General features: G+C 36.4%; 1 protein-coding gene across 3 annotated transcripts in view; it reads left to right on the forward strand.

Moving 5' to 3' along the window:
• The window catches only part of USP47 (ubiquitin specific peptidase 47), a 52702-nt gene that overhangs the window by 14429 nt on the left and 22873 nt on the right, over positions 1-15400 (forward strand). The window contains exons 2-9 of one of the 3 annotated variants that reach the window (XM_017824975.1): positions 1863-1922; positions 4995-5198; positions 6075-6191; positions 7301-7439; positions 9037-9133; positions 9651-9796; positions 10591-10670; positions 11506-11655. In XM_017824975.1, the coding sequence (XP_017680464.1) occupies positions 1863-1922; positions 4995-5198; positions 6075-6191; positions 7301-7439; positions 9037-9133; positions 9651-9796; positions 10591-10670; positions 11506-11655 (993 nt within the window). The remainder of the gene's footprint in view (positions 1-1862; positions 1923-4994; positions 5199-6074; positions 6192-7300; positions 7440-9036; positions 9134-9650; positions 9797-10590; positions 10671-11505; positions 11656-15400) is intronic. The other 2 variants (XM_017824976.1, XM_017824977.1) reach the window with 2 other exon arrangements.

Below are 15400 nucleotides of genomic sequence, written 5' to 3' on the forward strand. Positions count from 1 at the left end.
CCACCGACAGTACAAGAGGACAGAGCCTCAAGCTGCGCCAGGGGAGCAATGTCTTCACGGGAAGGGTTGTTAAGTATTGGAACAGACTGCTCAGGGAGGTCATGGAGTCACCGTCTGGAGGTGTTCAAGAAATGATTGAACATGCACTGAGTGCCATGGTCTAGTTGACAAGGCAATGATCGGTCAAAGATTGGACTCGATGAGCTTGGAGGTCTTCTCCGATCTAAATGATTCTGTGATTTTATGTTTTGTCTTGTCAGAGCAGCTGAAGGCTCTCAGTTACTTCTAAAATTCCTGAACATCATGTAAACAGTGTAATTTGTAAATTTGATTTGTTTGATCTCTTCTGTGGGATTTGTTTAGTGACATAGCTCTTGAAAATCTTCCAGCAGTTCTTTAACTGAGAAAACAGGAGCAGAGAACCCAGCGTAGAAGCAGCCTGTAGATATGCCTGTCTGCCCCTTCCACCCTCCACTGCATACCCCAAGTCAAATAGCACACCACACTTTACATGTGCCCCTGTGTGTACCAGACTTGGCTGCCTGTCTCTGGAGAGAAGGAATTCAGGCTAAAGCAAGGGCTCTTTGGAGTCTCTGATTAGGAGGAAAATTGTAAGTCTTAATTAAGTCTTATGACACAGGGCATTGTACTTGATAATGATCAGAACGTTGTAAGTCAGCAGTTTCAAAATTGTGGTTCTGAAACTCTATTAAACTTTCGAATCATTTTAGCAAACTGCATGTAACTTCCAGTTGAGAGCAGGTAAAACTAGTAAGCAGCAAAACATTTCAATTGTGGGATGTTGGTTTTCTGATTTTTTGTTTGTTTGTTTGTTTTAAATTCTTAAAACCTCTGTCAAATCTGAAATTACAAACTGATGTGTAAAGAAAACTTCTAGATAAAGCAATTAATAATCTTGGAATTTTAAGACTTCCAAACTGAATCTTCAGCTCCGTACACAAAGGAAAAAAAATCTTGCTTTATGTGTCATCTTGCTGAGAAGTTAAATGCAGGAGTCTAATTTGGGCTGGTTTTGTAGGTCATTTGGTGGGGCAAATAGGGCACGTCAGTAAAGATCACGTCGATGTTTTTTGTTTTGGTAATCTTTACTGAGGGCACAGTTGAAGAAATTTGGAGAAAGAACAGTGATGTTATTAGCATCTTCATTTTCCCTTCCTGTTTTTCCTTACTGGAAAAATGCTTTGGATTCAGAAACTGGTTAATTTGACGTTTGCAGTCAGAAAACAGTTGTGTCCACGTCACGTTTGCTTTTGCATTTTTGGGGGTACCACTAAGGCAGGGTTACTTTAAGAGTGTTAGGAATAAAGTCAGTAACGTCATCCCTTTTCTACCTTCAGCTGCATACTTCAAAATGGGTTCATATTAATAAAAACTTTCCTACAGGAAGTAATTCAGACATGAAAGAAGAGTTTCATATGAAACTGGAGAGCTTCTTAATTTATACATGCAATAATAAACTGAATTACAGGGTTATATGCTAATCCTATGCCTGAGCCATTTCAGGTAAAATGTTTACCTGTACCTGGAGGGCTTTTTAAAGATAATCAAGGAACTTGTTAATATGAATTTGTACCTTGAATTGTTTACATTTTCTTATCCGTTCACTTCTTACTTTATGAAATGTAGTCTGACGCATATTAAAACTTAACTGGCATTTTCTGTAACATTGCTGCTATGATAATTAAAATAGTCTACTCCTTCTGAAGTTATTTTGTGAATGGTGCTTTGAAACTCAGTAATAATATTTTACTTTTACTTTAAAACTGACTTTAAGCAAGATAAAAGTCAATTGACAGCTTTAAAGTATTATGACTTGTTAATTTTGTTTTCATATGCTATAGGATATGTTTTGGAGTTGCAGACAAAGTATCTTTGCTGAAATGAAGAAGAAATTTTCACAGGTAGACAGATGAAATCATAACCAATCATAAAATGATAACCAAGAACCATAATAAAAGCATGATGCTGTAGCTTTTATTTTAACATGAGCATGACCTATTGACATTAAATTCTTTGTGCATGTTCTTGAATACAAAGATGATGTACGTAGCCAGTCTTAACAGCAGAAGCTTCCAAATGAGTATGTTTATATGCTTGTTACACTGGTGGGGGGGGGGTTTGGCTCTCTCTGGCTTTACATTTAAAAAAAAAAAAAGAATTCTGTAGCTGTCATAACAGATTATGTAATTACTAAAATTAATTTTTGTGCTCATGTTGTGGACTCGGGTTTAACAGCAGCCTGTCAAAGTGGTTTAGGAATCTGTCACTGGCCAGTATTGCCTTTCACACTATTTTTACAATAAAGTAGCCACAAACAAGGTGTTGCATCGTCTGATAGTTCAGATGGTGTGTGTGAATCCTTGCCAGGAACAGAGATGGACTGAGGTTATTTTTTACTTTATCTATTTACTATGAACAACTTGAAGCAGCGGCAGCAGGAATGATTGATGACTTCGCTATACTAATGCTGAGTTAAACCAGTTCAGTCTGTCAGAATTACATCTGTGAACAAGGAAGAGAGGATTTGTGTGACATGGAACATCCAGCAACCCAACCAGCAAATCTTCTGTAATCTTCTATAATTTGTTCCCTTAATGTTATTTCCATCCGTCAGATTCTGCGTGTCTAATTATTTTTGGTAGCAACTCTAATGTAGAGTCACAACTGATTCACTACCAAAGGTAGCAGAGAAAGTGTGAGTGGGAGGAGTTGAATTTATAAGTAACTTCTGCAGAGAGGGGAATTAGTGTTGATTACCTAAAGGCAGTAGCACAAGGAATTGAGTCTCCAGTGGAGAACTTCTGTTCCCAGTATGCTCATATACAGTAGCCCATCAAGCTGTAGGTTCAGTACAAAATTACTGTGGGAATAATTAAATCCAAATTAACTTAGGTTTTCCTAGATGAACCTGTATGAATAGTAGCAAGTGCCTCTTAACCTCTCTGCACTGTTCTATAGAGGAGGGTGGGCTTCCACCCAAAGTAAGCCTTTACCATTGCTGAGAGGTCTGGGTTCTAAGTGTAGATTCATCTTTCCAGTTTGTTGGGTTTTAGCTGCTGCTCATCTTCTAAAAAATCAAGAAAGAACACCACTGAACAAGCTTTATCTTCTCTTTTCTAACCACACAGTGAAAGAGACAAATTGTGTGGTGCTTGTTTAGCCAAAAAAAAAAAAAAATGATGCTGTGCTGGGAAATTTAAAGAAGAGAGTCCAGGAGAAGTAATCACTGGTGAAATTTAATTTTAGTCTACTCAAGTACAGCCTTGTGTCTCTCTGTGGGTGCGTTAGATGAAAGTGAGGATATTATATGTCAAAATTACTTTGACTTCCAAATCGTTTTCTTCTTAATGTGTGGTTAATGTTTCAGGAATAGTTTTGTCTGTCTTCTTGGAAAGTAATTCATAAACATAAAATTCTCCAGTAAAGATGAAATTTATGAAGATGAAATGTTGCAGATTTGCTGGAAATGGTGCCTTGAATCTTTGAGCGTGCAATTAATGAAGGTTTCCAGACAGGCTATTACATTTGATAAACTTAGAGAAATTGAGCTCTAAAGTCCAATCACAATCAAAAGCAAACTAATGTCATACTCAGACTGGGGGTAAGGGTGGTTTTATTTGCTTTTCTCTAACAACTTTCTTCTGATGCTGATAGGAATAGATGCTGCAGTCAGCTGACATTTTATTTTATAGTTGCATGAACTCTGCCGGCAGATCTTGGAATTTTGTAAAATGAAGGCATGCAGCATCAGCTAAAATGTCCATGTTCCTTTTCAAAAGTTTGGTGATGTAAGAGCTCTCATAAGGGACTGTACCACTTTGGTGGTGGTCATCTGTGTTGTGAGCCTGGTTGTGCAGAAATACAAGGGATGCTGAAGTTGTTCAGATCTTCTTTGTAGTTCTTTATTCTCTAGCAGATGCTTGTGGCGTGGCTGACACTTCTAGCACGAACACAGTTATTGCCATTTATTGTTCTTATCCACTGAGAACTGTGATAGCACTGCATGTGTCTTTTTGCCGTTTTAGATGATGTGGCCTTTTAGCTATGGACTGAGATTTGGGCCCGCTGACATGCATTACTAATGCTTTCTGTGTGTTACAGCTTGAAAAGGCTGAGTCCTTGGGGACTAATTATTCCTTTTGCTGACCTGATCCTTTCTTGTGTGATGTGTATTTAAATATTAACTATTCCTTGTTGTTCTGCAGTTTTGGACAATTGAGAGAATTGATTGATTGTGCTTAGATCTTTAACTTCCTGGGTTTTCACTGTTGGGAAAATGCCATTTTTTCTTGGCTTACCTGGGTCCATAAAATTTTATCATTGTTCCATTGCAACTTTCATTCAACATTGTTACTTTTCTGATTTCAGGTGTACTGAAGTTTCTGTTTAAACTCTCTTTACTTTGTCCAGTAGCCATTGGGCAATGCTAATTTTCTTACTCTGTTCAGGCAGAAGAATATCTCCTGTGACTCAGACAGTAGTGGATTTAGTAGGAAGTTGGTGGCTTGATTATGAAACTTTTTGCTTAATGGTCAGCTTCCAGGATTATTTGAAAACTTTCATATTTTCTGTGTTACAGTCCTAAAAGTCAAAAAGATATATTCTTCCTCAGCAGGATTTATGATCATGTCAAAGCAAAATGCAAGCTGGAAGTGATGATTTGAAAGTCTGTTCCTGATTTGAAGCAGTGTTGTATCTGCTTGCTGGCTGCAATTCTGTGTGGAACTTGAACAGTTTCTCTACACCCAAACAAATTCCTTCTTTTTCTATAAAAATTGAGCTTGTTTTTGTGTGGTTTTCAAAAGATTCTTTAATTTTCTTATGCCTGCTTTCAAAAAATGAAGTCCAGTTTTAGAATCCTTAGGTTGTAAAAGTATATACAACATTTTATTGGCGTAGCCTTGTTTTGATTTTTCAGTTAAACTCCAAAAATGTTCTTGACTTTACTCATGAATTACCTGCTGTCATTTCAGGCAGAAAGTGCTGCTGAGGAGCCCAGGGTGCTGTGTATAATACAGGATACCACAAACTCCAAGACAGTGAACGAGCGTGTTACCTTGAACCTTCCGGCTTCCACCCCAGTGAAAAGGCTGTTTGAGGACGTGGCTTCCAAAGTGGGCTACGTGAACGGGTCCTTTGATTTGATGTGGGGCAATGGAGACAATGTCACTGACACGGTACAGCAAAAGGGCTTTTTATTGCCTCTTGGTAGCAAACACTGAAATTTCCAAAGTATAGAAAACTTCTGTCTGTATTGCATAGGGCTCATTCAGTTCCTGTAAGATTTTGTGGTAGGTGCACCGGAGCAGACTGACACCACTGTTTTGGTTGAATTTTAATCTAAAAGTGTGCTCTTTGATGATACGTGTGCTTAATCATTAAACAAAAGCTAATATGATCCTTCAGATGTAGTGCTAGTTTTCATTATCAGTATGTGCTTTTAATAATAATACCCATGATAATTAATCTCTGTTTCCCGTGGTCTTGTTTGAGAAATGTCATCTTCTCAATAACAGCATGTTGTATAGTGACTCCTCACATTTCCTATGCCTATTTTAACGTATTATATACAAAAAATATGATTAATATAACTCATATGCTTTACTGTAAATAAGTGCTGATTTTATTTAATAGTATTTCTGTAGATGCACCTAGAAAACTTTGTAAGATTTGTTAAGAAATAGAATTTAGTTTATTTCAGGTCATGTTTATTCCTGCTGAAAGGAATTTTTTTTCTTTTAAAGAAAATAGTGTCTGCAAGCTATAGAGGACACTGGATACTGTGATGTTTGCAAGAAACTTGTAGGCAGTGTCTTGACTCCTGCATAGATTAACCAACTTCTAAGCATTAAACTGTACTGTTTCTTGAACTGTTCCCAGGTTATTTCAGTAATAATGATAAGTGTATTTTGTTCAGTGAATGATTATTTATTTTCATGTAATCTTACTCTGTCAGTACAGTAAAGCATCAAGCAATGTACTTGAACGGGATCTGCTAATTGCATACAGATCTGTTAAAGAAAAGTGGGTTTTTTTGTTTTACTCTTTTTTAGCAGACTCCAATAGATCAGAACAGTGACAAAACTATTCTTGATGCTGGTTTTGAGCCGGGGAAGAAGAACTTTCTGCATTTGACAGACAAAGACGGTGAGCAGCCTCAGACAATGCCGGTGAGTAAAATCTTCACTCAGCTACAGAAGCTACAGTGCTGGGGGGGGAGAGGTGTATGTTCTCTGTATTGCTCTTGTGAGATCAGAAAATGAAATAAAATTGGGCTGTATGTTTCATATAATAAGCTTCTTTGGGAACTTTCCCAACAGACTTGTAGACTACTGTTTTACACTTGTGGGTTTCTCCTGAGTAGGGCCAATTCCAGAAGTAATGATTTGCTGTCACTCTTTATTCATGCTTGTTAAATATTTATGTAATGCTTTGCTGCAAGTAGTTTTCTGAGGCTCTATAATTAACTAATCATTGACATGTTCAGAGATGAATCTTAACAATACATATTTAATCCTTTACCTGATCCTATATTAGGCCGCTCTGACAGAATTCTCAAAAATAGCAGTCCTGTATCAACAGCAGTTATCTGCTTCCACATTTACCTCTATGGAAAAATAAATAAATCTATTTATATATATAAAAAGAAGAGTTGTCAGTGTTGCTAGAAGCAACTGTTTGCCATAACAAAATTTTTGAAGTTTCTTATTTCTCAAATATGTGATACACATGGCTGCAATTGATTTAAATCAAGGATTGGATAGACTAGTGATAGATTAAGATTTATTACTCAGCTCTCCTATCAGTGCAATGCTGGCCTACTTAGCCTTTGTTATGGACCTTATTATCTGAAAAAGGGAGAAAGAACCCCACATCTAAATACTTGTCCCCAAGGTCAGAGTTTAAGGATGATTCTGAAAGAATATTGGATTAAATTTTTTACATCTAGAAAACTTATTCTGTATTTCAGTGCAGAAAACTTGAGACATAAGAGATCCTAAATTGCAAACTTGCTTGTTGTATACATTTTAATACTGTATTTGATTATACTGTATTCTAAAGGGCCTTTGCTTCCACCAACACAAAGAACTATTCTCAAGGGACTGAGAATTTGGAGGGCAGAACTAAAGTTGTACTGTGTATCTGCAATTTTGAGAAATTCGTGTGATGTGCTTAGCAAAATTTATTTCTCTCTCGTGGCTAAGAAATTGAACTTGTAGGTGCTTCAGTAAAAATTTATTGTCTAACTTGTGCATGAAATGGTTGTGTTTGTTTTCAGGAGGAGTCAGGTACAACAGATGAGAGTGCACAAGAGAGATTTATAGGCCCTCTTCCAAGAGAAGGCTCTGTTGGATGTACCAATGACTATGTCAGTCAAAGCTATTCTTATTCTTCAGTCCTGAGCAAATCAGAGACAGGTATAACTGTTCTCTCTTGTAAAGGCAATGCTAATTTGTAATTATTTTAGCACATTTTCAAATAGCAGCACTTCAAGTTTGTTTTTTTTTTTAATAAATGTAGTTTCTTTAAAAAAATCCACATCACTATGATGTTTTCTATCATGTTTTGTGTAATATTCTCGTATCACTTTAGAAACAGAAGAACTGTATCCCATCCTTTTCTTCCTTGGGACAGTGCAATACAAACTCTGGCAGGGACTCTAGTTTGCAGTATTCCTGTGGTCCTACATCCCTAGTTGAGTAGTCAGGGTTGTTTTAGCAAGAAGTTCAACTCCAGCTGTGTGTTCACTCACAGCTTAGTGAGCACTTGAGGGGCTCTTGCCAGATCTCTGCACTTGGCATATTAACTGAAGTCTTCCTGCTGTAGCCACTGGTTGCAGCTTCTCTGCTTACACCTCCCCAGGAGGTTTATCATCCATCCCCTCCAGCGAGCAGGGATTCCCAGGAAGGGCAGTGCCAGGGCAGGTCCCGGGAAGCCTTGACTGTGCAGCAGGAGACAGCAAGTTACAGCTGTAATGAAGCAAAGTCCTCACAGGAAATTTAGTGAGCAGGCACAAAGATGGCTTTCATATTACACCAGTTCATGCCTGCTTAGGATTTTTTTTTTGACAAACAAGGAAGTTTATCTGCCACATACATTTTATGATTTAATATAGCTGAAAAGATGATTTATGTAGAGTGACAAATAAAATACATGTGTTCTGACTCAGTCTCTTCACAGAAAGTGCCTGTGTTGTGGAGTAGCTGCCTTTTCATTACTAGTATGGTACTGAGATTATTCTTTTTTTTTAGTAGTCAATAAGAACTTCACAGTAAAAATTGGCATATTTAATTTCTTTATTACACTGTGCTTTGATATATGCTCCTTGCTTATCAATTGTTGCTAGTATTGCATATTTTGGAGAAAATCTTAAAATTACATTAAAGATTAATACAAGTAAATAATTTCATTTTCAGCTAATAAAAATGAAACAGTTTTAGTAGTTTAATTTGGTTTTTTATTTAAGTATTAAGGGGGAAGGTTGTAGAACAGTAGTGTTGTGTGGGCACTTTAGAGATTGATTTTTTTTTTTATTTATTTCTAATTCAGAGACAATAGTACACACCAGTGCAGATACAAATTATATTTATGTTATTACTGGGATACTCTTAGTTGACACCAGGTGATAAGTAAGCTAGTACACAATTGTTTCTTAGCAAATTCTAGTTTATTCTGTAAAATATTTAAATCTGCTATTAAAATATTTGTAATTACCTACATCCAGTAGGTATTAGTGCACATTCAACATTAAATATTGGTTATTATTGTGATCACTAAAATAGCTTCATGTCATTCAGGGGAATTATTTCTGTTATGTAAACTATTACTCTCTGTTGCTCTCAGAAATGAGCAAATGTAACATTCCCTCAATTTTTATAGTAACAATAAATAACAACAGATTAATGCAGTTCTTAGACGTTGTCATAAAATTGTTTTCTTGTCAAATGTTTTAACTCTTAAAGTGATTTTCCATCTTTTTACATTATGTCCATCTCGTTATTCTTGCATTTTTAGGTTATGTGGGGCTAGTAAATCAAGCAATGACTTGCTACTTGAACAGCCTTCTACAAACACTTTTCATGACTCCTGAATTTAGAAATGCATTGTATAAGTGAGTATATAGAGTCAAAAACTGTTCTTAAATTTTTGCTGGTGTATATTGGTAGGAGACCCTTTGGAACTTCTCTTGTCAAAATTTCCTTTTTTGGGTACTGAAAAGCATTACTGAAGTCAAGCTGGATAGACTTACAAATTATATCTGCTTAAAAGTTTCAGATTTTTAGTAAAATATAAGTTATGTTATTGGTTGTGTCATGGACAAGCTTTTTAAAGGGTCTTGAAAACAGCAGACTTAAAGTTAAATTCAGTACTAAGTGCAGTTCATGTCTGCAGTGAATGGCTTCAAAATTTCCATTGGTTTGTGCGAGATCTGTAAATTTAAAAAATAGCATTGCCATTAAGTGCAGAAGTGGAAAGCAAATTGCATTTGGCTTTTCCCAAGAAACAGGTGCAGTTAACCTCTGTAACGTGGCAGACCTCTTGAAATGTAATAAACACTGGTTTAAATGCCTTTTGGAGTAACGTTTTCAGGGCGTTTTTAATTGTCAACTATCTTGTGTTGTGAATAGATGGGAATTTGAAGAATCCGAAGAGGACCCTGAGAGAAGTATCCCCTACCAGCTTCAAAGACTGTTTGTTTTACTGCAGACCAGCAAAAAAAGGGCGATTGAAACAACAGATGTTACACGGAGTTTTGGATGGGATAGTAGTGAAGGTGATGTGCAGCTTGTGTGATTTGCTTCAGCTGCTGCCTGCTGCAGGCCCTAAGCTGCTGTTTATGGGGGAAAATACCAGAATAATGTAAAATAAAATCCACTTTTTACAATGGATACAAAATAGCCTAAATGGATACTTTGTTGTTGGGCATCTGATTTTTAAAGAAATGTCGTCTGTGAGTTTTAGGCTGTTGAAGTCTAAAAGCATTACATTTTTTAATTAAACTGTCATTATAGTTGTTAATTGTTTCTAAAGAAGTAGCTCTTTATGAGAAACTTGCTTCTGTTTTGAAATATAAATGTCAAATGCACATGTTGCACTTCTGAAATTGCCCATGTTATTGTCTTACTTCAAGTCAAACACTGTATTTGTCTTCTTGACACTTGTGTGGTGTAATTTCACCCCATAACCCACTGATTTTCTTTCTTTATCACATGATGATAAGGAGTTGGAACTTGAGTTTTGGAGAATCAGCACAAAGAGGGACATAGGTCTGAAACAGTTTATTTTATAAGTGCACATTAGCATTTCTATGATTTTTTACATATTCTTGCTTATATACATGGTTCTTGTTTATACATAAACACTGTGAGCAAGCTGGCTGCTTTTTTTTCTGACTTTAGAGGCAGCAGCTTGTGGAATTGAACACTGGCCCAGTAGTGAATAACAGTAAATAGCAGGTACAGACTTAAAGAAATGGGTAGCTTTTTAGGAAGCATTCTCAGGCTACAGTTAGTATTGGGACTAATAACATCTCTTGTTTTAATGAAGAATAATTTCAATTCCTAACAGCATGGCAGCAACATGATGTACAGGAGCTTTGTAGAGTCATGTTTGATGCTTTGGAGCAGAAATGGAAGCAAACGGAGCAGGTAAGCATGTAAAGACTTCCTTCACTGAGAGGTGTAGTACTGTTGTGAGGTTTTATGGGGTTTTTTAAGGATGGTTGTAAAAAATGTTTACTGAGTTTTAAATACCAGGTTATTGAAAAATCTGTGATAATTGCCAGTTTTCCTGTTTGATGCAATAGTTAAGCTACTATAATGTATGACTTCCACGAGTGTGTTGCGTGTGCTTTCCTCCCCCAGTTAAAAGTGGAATATTCTGAACTCTGGATGCCTAGTCTTTATTTGAAGCACAGAAAGTGGTTGTGTAACTCCTGTGATGGCTTTCTTGCTGTCAGTATTTATTAGGCTTTGTTGTGGGCTCGAGAAGCTCGAGCTCTCTCTTCTAATATAGGAGGAAGTTAGGAATATATTCATGGCACATGATACATTCTGATAAGTGGACAACTTTTTGCAGGCTAGTTTTGAAATTTATAGATTAGGAAATACTCCTCTCTCTTTCTGCACTTGTCTGTGAAGGCACAGGGAAAGGTTGCAGGATCAGACTGTAAATGTCTGGAAGATCAGGCTTGTTTTAAAAGTTACTTTAATTTGGTGGGTTTGTAGTCGCTTGTAAGACATGACCACAAAGGACATTGTGAAGCTTATGTAATGTGGTTTGAGAAGCTCATTTGATATGTCTTTTGAGCAGGGGAAAATAGGAAATCAGAGGGTTGATGTGCTGCTGGGGAATGGTATTTTGGATGTGTAGCTGTACAATTTAGACGTAGTGAATAAAAAGGCATTTTCTTGTAAAACTAAAGAAAATAAATACGTTAACGGTTCATTCTTCTTAAACCTCTGTTGAACACGTTTGTTTCAGGCTGATCTTATAAATCAACTGTACCAAGGCAAACTGAAGGACTATGTCAGGTGTCTAGAATGTGGCTATGAAGGCTGGAGAATCGACACTTACCTGGATATCCCGTTGGTCATCCGGCCGTACGGCTCCAGCCAGGCGTTTGCTAGCGTGGTGTGTACTATTCTGCTGCCTAATAGTGCATCCATACACACATAGAATACATAATGCCACAGTGGGATAATTGGTTCCGTGGTAAGTATCATCCTAGATACTCCATCTTGGGGTGTTCGTCTTTGTGCAGTGAACCAGCTAGCAAGTTCTAGAAGATTTTTATTTTATTTTTTTTTTTGGCTTTTTGGTTTATTTTTTGGTTTGGTTTTTTTGTTGGTTTTTTTTTTTTTTCTTTTGCCCTTCAATGAGTCCTACTGGTGCATGTATAAGGGGAGGGGAAATGCAACTTTATTGCCTTAGGGCTGCAGTAATCAATTATTTTCTTCCTGATAAAATCTTCAACATTTACTTGAGATATATTTTTATGAGATCACAAAAGTTTTATTTGGGTTGTTCTTTTTTATTGGCACATCTGCTAAATTTTCTTAGCATTGTTGCAAAGCTTAGTGAAAGAGCAGAATATTGACTTTAAATTTTTTAGTTTAATTGCCATGTTGTTGCTGTGCCATTTAAAGTTCACTTCTTAAATACCATATGCTTTTAACAAGCGATATGATGATGATAAAAAATCCTGTCATACATCAGTGTTCGTGGTCACGCTTGCTCCAGCTTTACTGATGCTGGCAAGCCTATATATTGCTTAGTAAATCTGTGGAAGTTCTTTTGGTTTAATTTTTGCACCCCTCTGGAAAAAAAAAAGTAATTTCAAATTGTGAAATTCCACGGTTGTGGCTTAGGATGCCTGTACTATGGATGGAGTTGTGAGAAAGAAGAATAAATCAAAAGATTGTTTTAAACAAACACTTGTTGTGTAATTGGCTTATTCATTATATATTTAGTACTTTTCCTTATGTATTTAGTGTGATAGCGATATTTTTAAAGCACTGATAGTCCATAATTCTTAACAGCAATTCTGTTAAGAATTGTTAGGATTAGTTCAAACTGCAGAGTAGGTTCAAAGTACTTCATGCTTTAAAACTTTAAATACCAATCTTGAGAAGTAGTAAAGGTGAGGGACACTGATCTCATAAAGAATTCAAGTTAGTAAAGTCCTTTGAATTCTTTTAAAGATGACATGAAAATTTTTTAGAACTGTCTGGCTAATTGAAGCTGTCTTGATACAGATTGATATTTTATATGGATGGCTTCCCTTTTCACCTTTTAAAGGTAATTTCTAGCAATATTCCCTAAACCAATTTTTTTTTTGTAATTTTTATTCAGTAGTGAGGTTTCTATGATCCGTTAAAATAACGAGGACTATTCAGTTTGTGTAGTTGGAGTCCACATTTAACAATGCATTGTACATGTCTCTCAAATTGAAAATTTTTCTCTTTAGTGAAGTCTATAGTGGAATGCTTAAAAAAAAAAAGACTTTGTCTATTCATAAAAACACAGAAAACTTGAGAAAAATAAGAATTTAAATATCAGATTACTTTTAACAGTATTTGATATTTCTCCTGTAAATCAGCATTTACTGGGTTTACACTGAGGAAAATAATTCTAAGATTTTTTGTTACACAAACTTATATGGTTGCAACTTGTATTGCTGCTTCAATTTTTGAGCTTTTTTAATTCATACTCTGATAATAATCAGTTGATTCTCCTCCCTGCATTTGTATTATCTATAGCAGATGTAATTTTTAGTTCTGTAGTCTTCAGCAGTGGGGAGATATGGAGGATACTTGCTTTTGGAGAAGGGAAAAATCGCCTGTTTCTAAATGGAATTCTCTGAAGGTAGTATCCTCCATTGATCCATAGATGGTGGTGATTTAGTAGGTGTAGGTCAAAGGGCACGAATGAGAGATCCAAAACTTCACACATGCGCTAATAGGGCTTATAGAAGGGAATGTAAAACTTTTTAGACCTTGCTAGTCAGCTCCTGAGGGAACTTGCAGCAGGCGACACAACCCAAGATAGGGGATCTAAGGAGGATACTACCTTCAAAGAACTCTAGTTAGAGGTAAGTGATTTTCCATTACTTTCTAATGAGAGATGGATGAGCCTTAAGTAAGGTTAATCTGTAGAATGGCTTACAAAGAGTATTATCCCACTGTTCGACATTGTGTACTACTAAAAAAATGTAGACACTTGAAATGTTGATTTATTTATAAATATGTATGTAATACTTCTCAATACATGGGAACATTGAAGAACTGGGAAGGGTAATGTTATGCTTGCTTTATTTTCTAATGTGAACTAATTCTGAAATTCTTCAGTGTGGTCTTAAGGTTTGCATTTGGAATTTTTTTTTTCTGATTCCCCACTCCGTCCCCCAAGTTCATGTAGTAAGACTGCATAGCTGCAAACTCATTAGGGCAGCTCTGGGGCACTAAGATCTGGCACACTGTCAGCGTGTAACTCAAGATGTTTTCTGAAAAAGTACTCATGCTATCTGAATTGTTCAAGGGCACGACATCAGAAAAAAATCAGTCTTTTCTTGGGGTCAGTAGAAATACAGACATAAAAATGTATAGCTTATTTCAGGGAGGTAAACAGGAGCAGCAGTCCACATACTCAGTTTTGTAGGCATTAGTATCTTTTGTATAGATGCCTGACTTCAACAGCATTAAACATAAGTTGAAATGTTTTGCAGTAGAAAAAAAAGCTTAAAAATTTTGCAAGATGAACAGCTGAGAGAAAAGTAGATGCAACAGGGAACTGGCAGTGACGCTGAAATTGTTACTAGAAAACAGTGAAAGTTGCTTTGTAATACCAGAAGACTAGTAATAATACAAGTATTCTGCAGGTGTAATAAGTACAGTTGTTTTTTGTTAAGTGTTGTTAGTTTGCAAGATGTTTTGTTGGCTAGTTTTTCTTTTGAGGATGTAAGTATGCAAACAAGTAGTCATCTTTTGGGCAGAAATTAACTTGGACTTCTATGTGAACTTACTTTATGGTGTCCTTGCCAAACTGTTGAAGGTGGAATAAGGATGATGTGATATTTACTTTTTTTTTTTTAATCTAAATTGGTTACAGTGAGGTCTTTGAACATGGCAAAACTGGTGAGCTCTGAAAATCCAAGATGGCAGTTTCTAGTTTTTTTCAAGAGCAGTTTTGCCTAAATGCTATTTGTTGTGTAATTTTTTTCATAGAGGTTTTGCTGCTCCTCTTCACAGGTTTTATAAATTTACACATTTACAGATACAGTATGATGCCTGTCAAACTACTCACTAGATCATAATATGTTTTTGTCGAGAGGAGGTTGTCTGAAGTGCCTCTCTAGCCAGACAATAATTAGTTTGAGCTGGTTTTTTTTGGCATTTTAATATGCTAAGTGATAGAAATCTCAGAATATTTAAAACTGGATATAATCAGAACTTGGCTGAGCAATGTGCTTGAAGTTGGACCTGATCTGAGCAGGGGGTTAAGATCAAGTGTTCTCCAGAAGTTTCTTTCAGCCCGTATTGTTCTTTTGATTCTTTGAACTCCAAAGAAGTTTAAATAGCTTTTGTCACACTAATCTATTGCTTGATCATTTCTGGGATATTTTGAAGTGTGTGTAGGCAGTGTTGGAAGTGCTTGGTAACTCCAAGGCTACATAATAGTCAGCACTTTGAAGGTAACTTCAAAGGTAGCGTTGACTCTTCAAGCAGAGCCGCACGGCAGGATGTGTGGTGGGAGAGGCTGTGCAGTGTAGCTTTGTCACTGGTTTTGCTGAGTAAACTGTCAGGGTAGAAAGTAGTGAACTGCACTAGAATAGGAATTGTATTAAGAGACATCCTAATCAGCAGAACTAAGTTTGGTG

This window comes from Lepidothrix coronata, unplaced genomic scaffold, assembly GCF_001604755.1.
Source record: "Lepidothrix coronata isolate B3197 unplaced genomic scaffold, Lepidothrix_coronata-1.0 Scaffold115, whole genome shotgun sequence".
In the NCBI taxonomy this organism is placed as follows: Eukaryota; Metazoa; Chordata; class Aves; order Passeriformes; family Pipridae; genus Lepidothrix; species Lepidothrix coronata.